Source organism: Zerene cesonia, chromosome 13 (genome assembly GCF_012273895.1).
Source record: "Zerene cesonia ecotype Mississippi chromosome 13, Zerene_cesonia_1.1, whole genome shotgun sequence".
NCBI classification, from domain to species: domain Eukaryota; kingdom Metazoa; phylum Arthropoda; class Insecta; order Lepidoptera; family Pieridae; genus Zerene; species Zerene cesonia.
Genome location: NC_052114.1, coordinates 3,275,163 through 3,286,909, shown reverse-complemented (window position 1 = coordinate 3,286,909; position 11,747 = coordinate 3,275,163). Strand labels below are relative to the sequence as shown.

General features: G+C 34.3%; 2 protein-coding genes across 3 annotated transcripts in view; one reads left to right on the top strand and one right to left on the bottom strand.

Moving 5' to 3' along the window:
• Positions 1 to 146: 146 nt before the first annotated feature.
• Positions 147 to 5,940, top strand: LOC119831376 (MATH and LRR domain-containing protein PFE0570w-like). Its single transcript, XM_038354691.1, has 5 exons — positions 147 to 954; positions 1,716 to 1,823; positions 1,906 to 2,094; positions 2,358 to 3,040; positions 3,122 to 5,940. Exons 1-5 carry the CDS (start codon positions 932 to 934, stop codon positions 5,560 to 5,562), a joined length of 3,444 nt encoding a protein of 1,147 aa, XP_038210619.1. The 5' UTR covers positions 147 to 931; the 3' UTR covers positions 5,563 to 5,940.
• Positions 5,941 to 6,022: 82 nt separating this feature from the next.
• Positions 6,023 to 11,747, bottom strand: part of LOC119831395 (kelch-like ECH-associated protein 1B) — a 31,805-nt gene continuing 26,080 nt past the window's right edge. For both annotated transcript variants that reach the window (XM_038354719.1, XM_038354718.1), the window contains exons 8-13: positions 10,550 to 10,741; positions 9,596 to 9,727; positions 8,788 to 8,867; positions 7,919 to 8,124; positions 7,257 to 7,433; positions 6,023 to 6,895 (exon numbers count right to left, since the gene is read on the bottom strand). In XM_038354719.1, the coding sequence (XP_038210647.1) occupies positions 6,615 to 6,895; positions 7,257 to 7,433; positions 7,919 to 8,124; positions 8,788 to 8,867; positions 9,596 to 9,727; positions 10,550 to 10,741 (1,068 nt within the window). In that variant the 3' untranslated portion in view covers positions 6,023 to 6,614. The remainder of the gene's footprint in view (positions 6,896 to 7,256; positions 7,434 to 7,918; positions 8,125 to 8,787; positions 8,868 to 9,595; positions 9,728 to 10,549; positions 10,742 to 11,747) is intronic.

Genomic DNA, 11,747 nt, shown 5'->3' with positions numbered 1-11,747 from the left:
GGCTAATCAAGTGTCATCTACTTGATTGACTTTATTACAGTTTTTTATGATATTAAAATTATATAAGAGACTTGGCAGGATTAGATCATGTTTCTTACTGAAAGTTTTTTTTTTTAAATTGCCACTTTTTTTTTAATATGTTTAACTGGACATATTAAGTACTTAAAATCATATTGTCTTGTCAGTAGTAAGATGTGTAGTTATGAATACTACTACAAAATTTTGTTTATTGATTGATATTTCTTTAAAATTGTATCAATATGATAAAAAATAACAACCAACCAACAACTATTTCTTGTTGTAGATTTTTTGGATCTTGTAAAGTGCTGTCTTTAGTTGGTAGCCATTTTGACATATGGTTCTTTTTCACAATTATGAAACATCACCTATTTGCGACCTTCATGAATGAACTATAATAATGATAAACAGTTATTCAGAAACAATTCCTTATTGCAATATGTTCTCTGCACTGCATTTGAATGAGTGTAATGCTAGATGTTTTACTAAATATACTCTAACATAGAAGTGTCATTAAAAAAAATTATTCCAAGAAGTCTATACTTTCATTTAAAGCTGAAGAGTTTGTTTAAAAGTTTGTAATCTCAGGAACCACTGGTCAGATTTGAAAAGCTCTTTCAGTATTAGGTAGTTCATTTATGATGATTATGTCTATTATAGGTTATGTTAGATAATGTACAACACGGGTAAACCTTCTGGGCACAGCTAGTATAATATATGATGTATTTGTAATGAAGTTAATAGCTTAACAATATTGAGTGTATTAGTTGATCAGTTGCAGAATGGATGTGCATTGATTTTATAGAATATTTTACAGGATTTTGACAAGCTGAGTTCAGAATATAAAAAATTAGAATTGAACTATTCCTCATTACTTAAAACTGCAAAGGCAGAAATTGAAAGGAAAACCCAAATGATAACTGATCTCAACATAGAGTAAGTATTTTATTAGTTGCTAGTTAACTGCATAGATTTTTTTCATTGTTCATCTCTTTATACAATTATAATATATAATTATCAGATACATATGTTGCACATCACACATTGTATTAAAGCAATTATTGATTTAGATATTGCATAATTTATTGCAACAAACTTCTTATAAATGGTATTGTGCTCATTTAGTGCCAATAAAAATTATGATTGGTATACCATTGGGAATTTTCAAATAGAACATAAACATTATTTTGAACTTATTCAGAGGTAGTGTGATTAAGACAGGCTACTAATATAACATCAATAATTAAAAGCAATGTGGAATAATTAATTATATTGAGTCACAATGTTTGTGTATATACAAAGCTTGATATTGCATGCATTGCTATTTTAGTAATGTATTTTAAACACAATATCTGCCAGATATTGCTGAATATGAAAGATAAGTCCGCCTTTGGTACAACATTGTCTTTTATGACTTATTTTGTATTATAGTGTAATTGTGGTGCATTCATTAATTAATATTTGTCGTCCACAAACACATATAAATACTTACAATCCATCTACAATGCATGCACTGACCAATACAAGGAAATCTAAATAAAATTGTTTTGATTTCTATTGTTACAATTAAGATTCGTTCATATATATTTATTTTTTTTACTAAAATATACAGACATGGGCATGTTTAAAGAAGTATTATAAAATTGAAAGCTAATACATACATAATTATAATGTCCATGTATTTCATTTGTTCACAGGAAAGATATGCTTGTAATAAAAAGTCTTCAAACACAAGGGAGAGGATTTTTTAACTCTATCAGAAATATCCATGCTGGAAGTAATATTCAGAAGTCTGCTGATAACAAGTAAGTTTCTTGATTAATTCCATGTTTAGAACTTCATAATTTTTACCAGTAATATCATTATTATAATGTGTCATTTTTATAGAAAATCAAGAAGTAAGTCTCCAGTTAAAGTGGATGGTAAAAAAGAAGAACAAGAAAAAAAGGTAGAAAGAACTAAAGATTATAAAGGTTCAAACAAAATTAGTGAAACAAAAGAAAATGTTTTGGATGATGAACCTATAAAAAGAACAAGGAAAATTATGGATAGAAGGAAATCCGTGCCAGCTGTGAGGTATGATTAAAGTACTTTTTGTAAAGATTTCAACTTATTTTCACACAAAAGTTACTTTCAAATCATCAAATGTTTCTATGGCCATATAAAATGTAATTATTTGTATATTAATATTTTAGATTTAATATTTATTAATATTTTCATAATACTTCTGAACTAATAATTTATGATAGTCTAATTTTTTGTTTTCTTTTCAATTATGAATAAGCTATTAATTTAATGACAAGGAAAATTTCTATAATAACTTCATTTTGTATTTTTAGCAAAATTTTGGAGGATAAAAAACTTGTATGGAGTTCTGAAGATGAAAATGATAAATGTAATCCATTAAGGCACCCTAGACTTAGTAACATTAACCATTCAGATAGGAAAAGTACCAGAACTTCTGAAACATCCAGCATGGAAGATAGATATTCTTGTAATAGTCAGACGTCAAAAGATCTCCGATATAAGCGAAGAAGTACAAGGATAAACGATGACAATTACGAAAGTCATTTCAGATCTGAACAAAATCACAACAGAAGGTATGGTAGCCCGGAAAGAAATATACGAAACAGAGCACTTGACAATAATTCTGGGCAGTATAAATACGACCGACGACGAAGCCCACCGTCTGATAGATATATGCGCAATAAAAGTCGCGATCGTCGCTCTAATTACGACAAAGATTCACGCTTTTATGATAATCATCCCAGGAATAGTAGAAGTGAAAATCATGCAATGAAACATAAATTACCTCACCACTTCCATTTAGAAGAACCTAGCCACAAAAAATTAAGAATAGATTCTTATGGACAATACCTTAGTGGAGATCGGGATCGTGGAGTTAACTACAAAGAACATGTCGATCCATCTACAGCTCTTATATCTCCTGATGATCCATATAGGTCTTGTCAATCACCTGATCATTTTATACCTGAGTCTAATGATTATTACAAAATAAAAGGTAAATATTTTATAGTAAAATTTTAAATTGTTATGTATGTTCAAGCTATCGCAACTATTATAACTTTTTGTTTTCTTTCAGAAATAATGCACACAGCTGCTACACCATTAGAAGATCCTAGGATTTCAAGTAAGAATTATATCTTAAAGACTGAAAATAATAAAGCTGTATTAAAAACAACATCTAGTCAAGATATTGATATTAGAATGGTGGACAAATCATTATGGAATCTACCCAAAGTTATTGTACCTGATGCTTTGTTAGTTAAACCATCAGTACATAATATGAGTGAAGAATTAGTAGATGAATTTTATATGAACATTGAAAATCTTGACTTGGACATGTCTCTGGAATCTGGAGAGATAGGAAGCACAGATCATGAAAAGGAATACGAAAATATTATTGTTAAAGAGAGACATAAAAGCAAACAACCGGATGACCAGATTTTACATTCTTATTTGGATAAACCAAAGAATGTTATTAATAAATATAAAATACCTAAACAAAAAGTTAGAAAAAATGAAGAAAATGAAGAAAAACTGTCACAAAGTGAAGGAAAAAAGGAAATAAAAAAAGTTGATGAATTACAAGATATGATTTTAGTAAATACAAAAAATCTTCATTCAGATGACAAAATATGTTCACAAGAAATTACTACCGCAAAACCCATAACAGATCAAAGTAATTCAATTGATACGGAGAATCAAGTTAGCTCTCTAGGTACTGTAGAAAGAGATTTATTGCTAAGTGATGATGAAAACATGGATTTACCAAAGCAAAAAACTTCAGATGAGTATAAAACTGATAGTAGTGAAAAAAACACAAAGCAAAATTTAGTTGCTAATGTGTCAAGTGGCGAATTGAAAGATAAAATAGGGAATTTAAAGCAGGATAAAGATATGAATAAATCTACAAAAAGAGATAAATTTCGTGAGAAAACCTCGAAGAAAAAAACAGTAAAAGATGAAACATATCAAGAATCCAAGAACGAAGTGAGTAATTCAAAACAGGAAAATGAAGTTGACATGTTACCACAAAGCAATAAAGACAAGAGTTGTGATAATAATACTAAGAAGAGTACAAAAGATCCTGTTTCTAATGAAGAATCTAAGGTAAAAGTTAGTAACAATAAGCAAGAAGCGGATGAGTGTATCAAAAGTAAAATAGATAAATTTAATGAAAACAACTCGAACAAAAACACATTAGGTCCTGTACCATGCGAGGAAGCTAATAACAAAGTTAGTAATGTAAAGCAAGAGAAAGAGACTGATAAATGTATAAAACTTAAAAAAGATAAGTTAAGTGACATCAAGACACACAACAACACAGAAGTGAATATATCACATGAGGAATCCAAGGTGAAAGTTGGTAACTTAAAAGAAGGGAAAAATGTTGAAAAGACCCCAAAAACTACAGAAGATAATTCTAGTAATACGTTATCACCGAAAACTATTGCTGATCGTGTCTCATGTCAAGAAATCAAAGACAAGATAATAAATCAGGAAAAAGAAGTGGATGACACAGTAAAATCTAAACAAGAAAAGTGTAATGAAAAGAACACAAAGAAAATAACAATTGATACTGTATCTTGTGACGTGTTGAAGGCTGAGGTTGGCAATTTAAATCAGGAGAAAGAAAGAAAGAGGTCTACAAAAACTAAAAAAGATAGTGATACAACTACAAAAGAACCAAGAAGTAAAAAGAGCAAAAAGAAACTAGAGGCAAAATCTGCTGAGCAGAATAATGATACTGTTACCAAAAGATCTAAAAGTAGAAATGAAAAAGAAGATAAAACTGAAGAGATTAAAACCAAATTTAGTGACTTATTCGGTGAAAGTAATAGTTTAATTATGCCTGAAGATTTAGGAATTACAGCCACAACTACAGCTGTGGTAAAGCACACAAACGCATTTGAATCTATTTTCGATGATACTCAAAGTGCAGTAGATATGCAATTAGAACAAAAAGAGGATAAGGAAAAAGCACTGGAAAATGTACAAAATGTAGAAATGGGTCATAAACAAAACATAATGGATATTAATAGCTTAAAAATGGATTTCAATGACGATGTTAATTCAATTGATGTTAAAAAAGATGATAATGAACCAGAAGATAAGCGGAATCATGATAAAGAATTAAATATCGATAATGATAATTTGTATGAAAATCTTAACCCTGAAGTATCAATGGATGGATCAAATGTTGTTATTATATCTACAGGTGTTCAACCTGATTGTGTAGAGGACACAGTAGTCAACAGTAACCATATTACAGAAGACAATAAACAATTACCACCAAAAGGTTACTCTGTACCTGTTTTAAAAGCTTTGGCAACATCAACACCCTTAAAGCTTAGCATTGAAGCATCGATACATAACAGTGATCACACTGCAAAGAATGCGACAAGTCAGGATTCAAATATAGATTCGTCAAACAGCTCGAGGACTGTTGAAATAGCAAATGACCAGGATCTTCCTGATGTCAGAATATTTGTCAAGAGACGAAGGAAAGTGAAGAAATAGGCAATATTCAGATTTAATTTATATTTATTTATTAGAATATTAGTTAATACATAATGTATTAAATTGAGTTATTTTATAACTTAATATTTTTGTCAGCAGGTAATAGTAATAGAACTTGATTTTTGTATATAATTTTTTATATAAAAATAATTGATATGGAACTGGAAAGTGTTTGTAAATATTATGGATATATTGATGTTAATTTAAGTAGTTCTGCTCCAGTGTTTAATTTATTATATAAGTGTTCGTAAGTATTCTAGGTAGCAATATCCAGCATAACTAGCCAGCTGTCACATGACAATCTAGATTTTAAGGATTGTTGCTGCATCATTTATAAATAAGATTTACATATTGAAAAGGTACAAAAATAAAAGTATATATCAATCCCATAACAGTCTTTATTTTCTTAAAACATTAGGAGTAAACTATATTTACATTACAGTTTATTTATATGATTTATCCATTCATACAGTTGAATCATTATTATTATACATATATTTGGAAACAATATTTTATAACCAAGGATTAAATCCAAAACAATAACACCCTTATTCTGAATATATATAACAAGTCTATTGTCAATACTTTACCAGCATGATACACTTACACTTAACCTAAGTTAAATTAGATTCCACGATACAGTTTGAGACTTAAATAAACATCCATTACAACATACATTGTGATTATATATTCTGTAATATACACAACTTAGAAATGGCATTCAATGGCAGTATGCATTAAAGAATTACATTTGTGAAATATAACATTGCATGTGATGAGATTATGAGCGAATCACGGAATAGTTTAGTCCCTGCACACCCTGATTAGGATTCAACTGTCTCTAAGAGGTGGACGTGTCATGATCAGAGTTACTGCATGCACTGTCAGGAGTTGGGTTACAATTGGCCCTTTACTTTCAACACTTGTATTTTTTTAGGTGGACATATCACTTGCACACTGTCCCGGTCAGGTTAGAACTGTCCCACTCGGTGAACACATGATCACGTTCACTGCACATCAGTCGGGTCGTACGCGCCCCATCTCCAGCCGGGTTATAACTGTCCTCGCGAAGTGGACAACGTCCGTATGATGTTATCTGGCATCGGCACGTCATCGGTGTGCGAGGAGGTGGCTTGCGGGGAGCGAGTGCGCTTGTTCAGCTTCTTGAGCACGGCCGGCTTGGCCTCGCCCTCGAGCGGCGCCACGTGCTGGTAGCAGACGGCGGACGCGTGGCCCGAGCGCGCCGACGTGAGCGGGGTGCCGCTCTCCCACTTGTCGGTCACCGGGTCGTACACTTCTACGATGTCGAGGAACGCGTTGCCGTCGTAACCGCCTGCGGGAGTTATGTTATTTGCATGAAATACGTTTTTATAGTATTATTGAGATTATTCGAGAGGTTGTTGACGCAAAGATTGTATCGGGCTAAACACATTTCTTCGATTAGAAGTTGTAACTTTTGGACAACGTAAAAATGATTTTTATATCTACTACTTAAAATTTATTTACATAAGTCTTTACGCATAAATTGGAGTCAACATAAATTTAAAAAAACGAATTATACTATAACCCTTAGCTTCTTGACATATAAATGTTACCATATTACTTATATTTGTATCTAAAAATTGAGGAATTTATGGCCGATACACTCGGGTTACGTATGCGTTACACCTATCCCAGCCAGGGCTGGCACTCACCCATGGCGTAGAGCCTGTTGTCGAGCACGGTGAGCGAGAGCGCGGAGCGCGCGACGGGCACGGGCGCGATGGTGTCCCACGCGTCGCGCTCCGTGTCGTAGCGCTCCACCGCCGACAGCTGCTGCGTGCCGTCGTACCCGCCCACCACGTAGATGTACTGGTTCAGCGCTGCCACGCCTTGCGAACCACGAGCCATTTAGTGATGCGGAAACGAATGACTAATGTCATTTATTTACGGACACTAATTTCGCAATAGGAAACGGACTAATAATAAGATATGACTAATTGATCGGAGTTAAACGGTAAATATCAATCTATGTTATGGGAAATCAAAAGTGCTTCGAGACGAAGTCTACCTATTGTCGTTAGATGTCAGCAATTAAATGGTTTATGTGTAAACAAAAGGCACAATATTTTTCCTATTTATTGTATTTTCAACCAGTATTCCTACAAGACAGTAGTTAATAGCAACAACACATGCGCAGGCGCAACCCTAGCTACAACGCAAGCGATACACATGACGACTACCCAATGGCCTACGCTTAGCACCCTAGAACCGAGCCCTATTGGCCCAGCACGCACAGCACACACAGCACACACAGCACACACAGCACGCATAGCACACACAGCACACACACGAGTGGAGCACGAGCAGCACGTACCGGCGCCGCTGCGGGCCACGCTCATGGGCGCGACTTCGGTCCAGCGGTTGTTCTCCGGGTGGTAGCACTCGACGGAACGCACGCGCCGCGCGCCGTCGAACCCGCCCACGGCGTACAGCAGCCGATTGACCACGGCCACGCCCACGCCCAGCCGGGCGCTGCCCATTGACGCCACGTACGTCCATACGTCCTTCTCCGGGTCGTAGCTGGAGATAGTAATATGTTTGAATGACGTAAAATTATTAATGGAAGCGTGCGGATTCACTCGAGTGAGATCCGGATTGATATGGATGGTTTGCTTATCCAGGCTGTGATTTATATTCGTAAAAAATTTCATACAGATTCAATCATTTATTGCTTGAAGGAGAAATAAGTATCTTTAAAAATTTTACGTTTTAAAACTAACAGAACTAAAACTTATACAAACGCAAGCCTTATTTACATTGGAAGGTCTACGAAATATACTTATACAAAAATTATAAACGCGAGTTTCCTAGAATGGAAATACGGCATGAACAATAATACTTACTTTTTTTTTTTTTTTTTTTTATGTCATAGCGGGCAGCTGAGCTGGTGGTTCGCCTGATGGTAAGCGATCACCACCGCCCATAAACATTCGCAAAGGTAGTACCTCTGTGAATGCGCTGCCCGCTTTTATGGGGTAAGGGAAAAGGAAAGGATTAACGACTGGAAAGAAGGAATGGACTGGGACGGGTGAGGAAAAGGAAACGGGCCTCCTTACTTATTTTAATTATAGTTAAATACAGAGACATAAATATCTAATTAAAAAAAAAGTTAAAATATTTTCGTGTGTTTAAAATTTAACTTAAATTCCACATATTATTAAACACTACTGTATACATACTGACCATTCGACAGACTTATGATATTCAGATCCAGCAGAACCCCCCACGGCGTAAAGTAAACCATCCATCACAGCGACACCTACCTGAAAAGAGAATAATAATAGGCATAAATCAATTGCTGTTCGTTCGTCTAGCTAAAACTCCGAGAAAGGGTGGACCAATATAGATAATTTTGATCTAGTAATAATTACGGAAGTTAAGAGAAGGAAGTTAAAATGATGAGAAACATAAATAACGGAAAATATATTTCACATCTAGTAGATAGATACAAGGAAAAGTAATGTTTTATTATGAAAATAATGAATTCTAATTATCTATTATTTAGTGGTCCGCATCCAACGTGGTACATGGACCTGCTACACTCAGGAATCGCTTACAAATGCAATGGTGAAAGAATTCGAGAAATCGGTCACATTGTTCTTGAGATTAGCGGGTTCAAAGTTCAAATACACAGCAAAATCTGTAGCTTTACATTATTAGTATTAATAAAACCCTATATCACCCACAATTGAGAGACGATTTATATACAGCATAAAGAAAAATAAATACTAATCGCTATATTCCTGACATATCTTCTATAATACTATGTATTTGCCAAAAAAACACTAAATAGACTTAATTAAAATATTTACTTCATATAATTTAACAGCTGATGAATTTGTTTGTACGGACTAAGAAACCACTGGACCGATTTGAAAAATTCTTTTCACCGCGTGTTGTGTACGTGATCTTTTAACGATATAGGCAATATGTGTACCAAAGGCGTAGTCAAGGCGCACCGCTAGTTGTGCTAAAGTTCATTAAAACTCACCCTATGCCTTGGGGTGGACATGGGTCTACAGGGTCGCCAGTGTTCCGTAGCGGGGTTGTACACATCCACCCAGTCACTGTCGTACGAGGAGCCGGGCGATGTGTTGCGTCCCCCCACCGCATAGAAGAATCCCTGCTTATAAAATTGTTCGCGTCAATGTTTAGTTTATTTGTATACTCTAGGGTGTTGTCGTGGACGAGTAAGACCAGTTCCCGTGACTAAAGCGCCCCCCTCCACTAAAGCGGCTCAACGGAGCACTGGGGTTTTAGTCGGTGATATCCGACATAACTGACTCCTCCTCGCTCCTGCTCTCGTGGGTATCTATGCAAGATTTCTCCAGAACAAAAAAAAGGGTCTAGGGTACCCGCCCGGTACCATATATCTTTTTCAGTAATAGCATAACATTTTCGGATAGTAGACAAATACATCAACAAATAATAAAAACCTATGCATACGAATAAAACAGTTTAACGCAACTCGATTTTAACATTAACGTAAAAAATTTCTAGATTAAAAATCATATTTACAAACATAGCAGATATCATTACATGTCAGCATATATACGTAATCGCAGCACTTCCGGCCGACGTGCAATTCAATCATGATATGTGAAAGTTTATCAGTATTTCCTTTGTATCAGCGAAGCGCTATATAACAAAAATTATAAGGTTGTATTGCAGTTTCAATCACTAACTAAATAAATAAAATCATAGTCCATTGAGGCTCTTACGTTATTACCCTTCCCAAATACCATACTCGTAAAATAAGAAATGACATATGTGTAAAATGATGTAATTCGATGTAATTCTTTCCACGCCAAGAGGTATAAAGTACGTGCTGTATAATGCATTAGAAGGAGGAGGACTTAATATTTGCTTATATAACACTATACAGCACTTATATTCTGCACAACTTGTGGTTTATATAATATTTATGAGATAATGAAGACAATACCTTTAAAAACACAGCTCCCAATCCAGATCTAGGCACGGTGAGTCGCGGCAAAGTGGTCCAACAGTTGTCATCCAAATTGAACGCTTCGAACACATCTATGGAATGCCTGAAGTATCCACCCGCCACGTATATTATACGCGGAGTGTTCGGCCTCCGCTCTTTTACCACTAATTTCTTGTGTAATGTCAGATCCTGAAAACACAATACGCGAATAATGAGTCTAAGCTATTTGGACTGACTAGGTTACTTCGGCTTCCCCAAGTTATAGAAAAGGGAAAAATAGAAAGGTGACAGGCTAATGGCGCGTCCGTAGTTTAGGCTTGATGTGGAATTGCTGTCTACTTACCGAAAAGAATAAATTAAGGAAGAACAATAAATAATTAATTAGTGATTTATAATTTGAACAACAAATTATATGTTATCTACGACTAAAGAACGATAAGGATACGTACAGTCATTTTAACTGTATCAAAAAATGTATATTATATTGGCAATAAGTTATACGTCACACATCACTAATATACAAATTCATCACGAAAGTGCGCCTCCATGAATATACGCCGGTGGTTTTATAATGACTATCATAAGAAGCAAATTTTGAACAGTTAGTTCTAAGTGCTTTGTCATGCTGACTCGCGTCTGGTAAAAGTTTCATGACCTTTGTGTGTTATATTGAAAAATATCAAGGATACGCTTGATTTATGCTCGTCAAATCACTAATGTCCTTACGATGTTACTCTTAAATTTTAATCAAATTATTATTAAATTCGACAGATACTAAACCTTCATGCAGAATTCGCCCGTTTTCAAAATTTTGCACTATCATTGTATTTTATATTTATTTTAAAATCCAATTAAGCGAATGCATTATTCAAACGTATTTTAAACACGTTCATTAAAATTATGTTAATTAATATCTATCAAAAATAAGACAATGTTTAGACAAATTTTCGAATGAATTTATTATAAAGTACTAGCTGCGCCCCGCATTTTCACCCGCGTTAGTCCGTATCCCGTAAAAATATCGGGATAAAAAGTTGCCTATAAGTTATTCCAGTAGTTCAGCTGTCTACGTACCAAATTTCATTGCATTAGTTTTTGCTTGAAAGAGCAACAAACACACACATCCTTACAAACTTTCGCATTTATAATATTAGTATTAGTAAAGTATACATACCTAGTCAAAATAAAACATTAA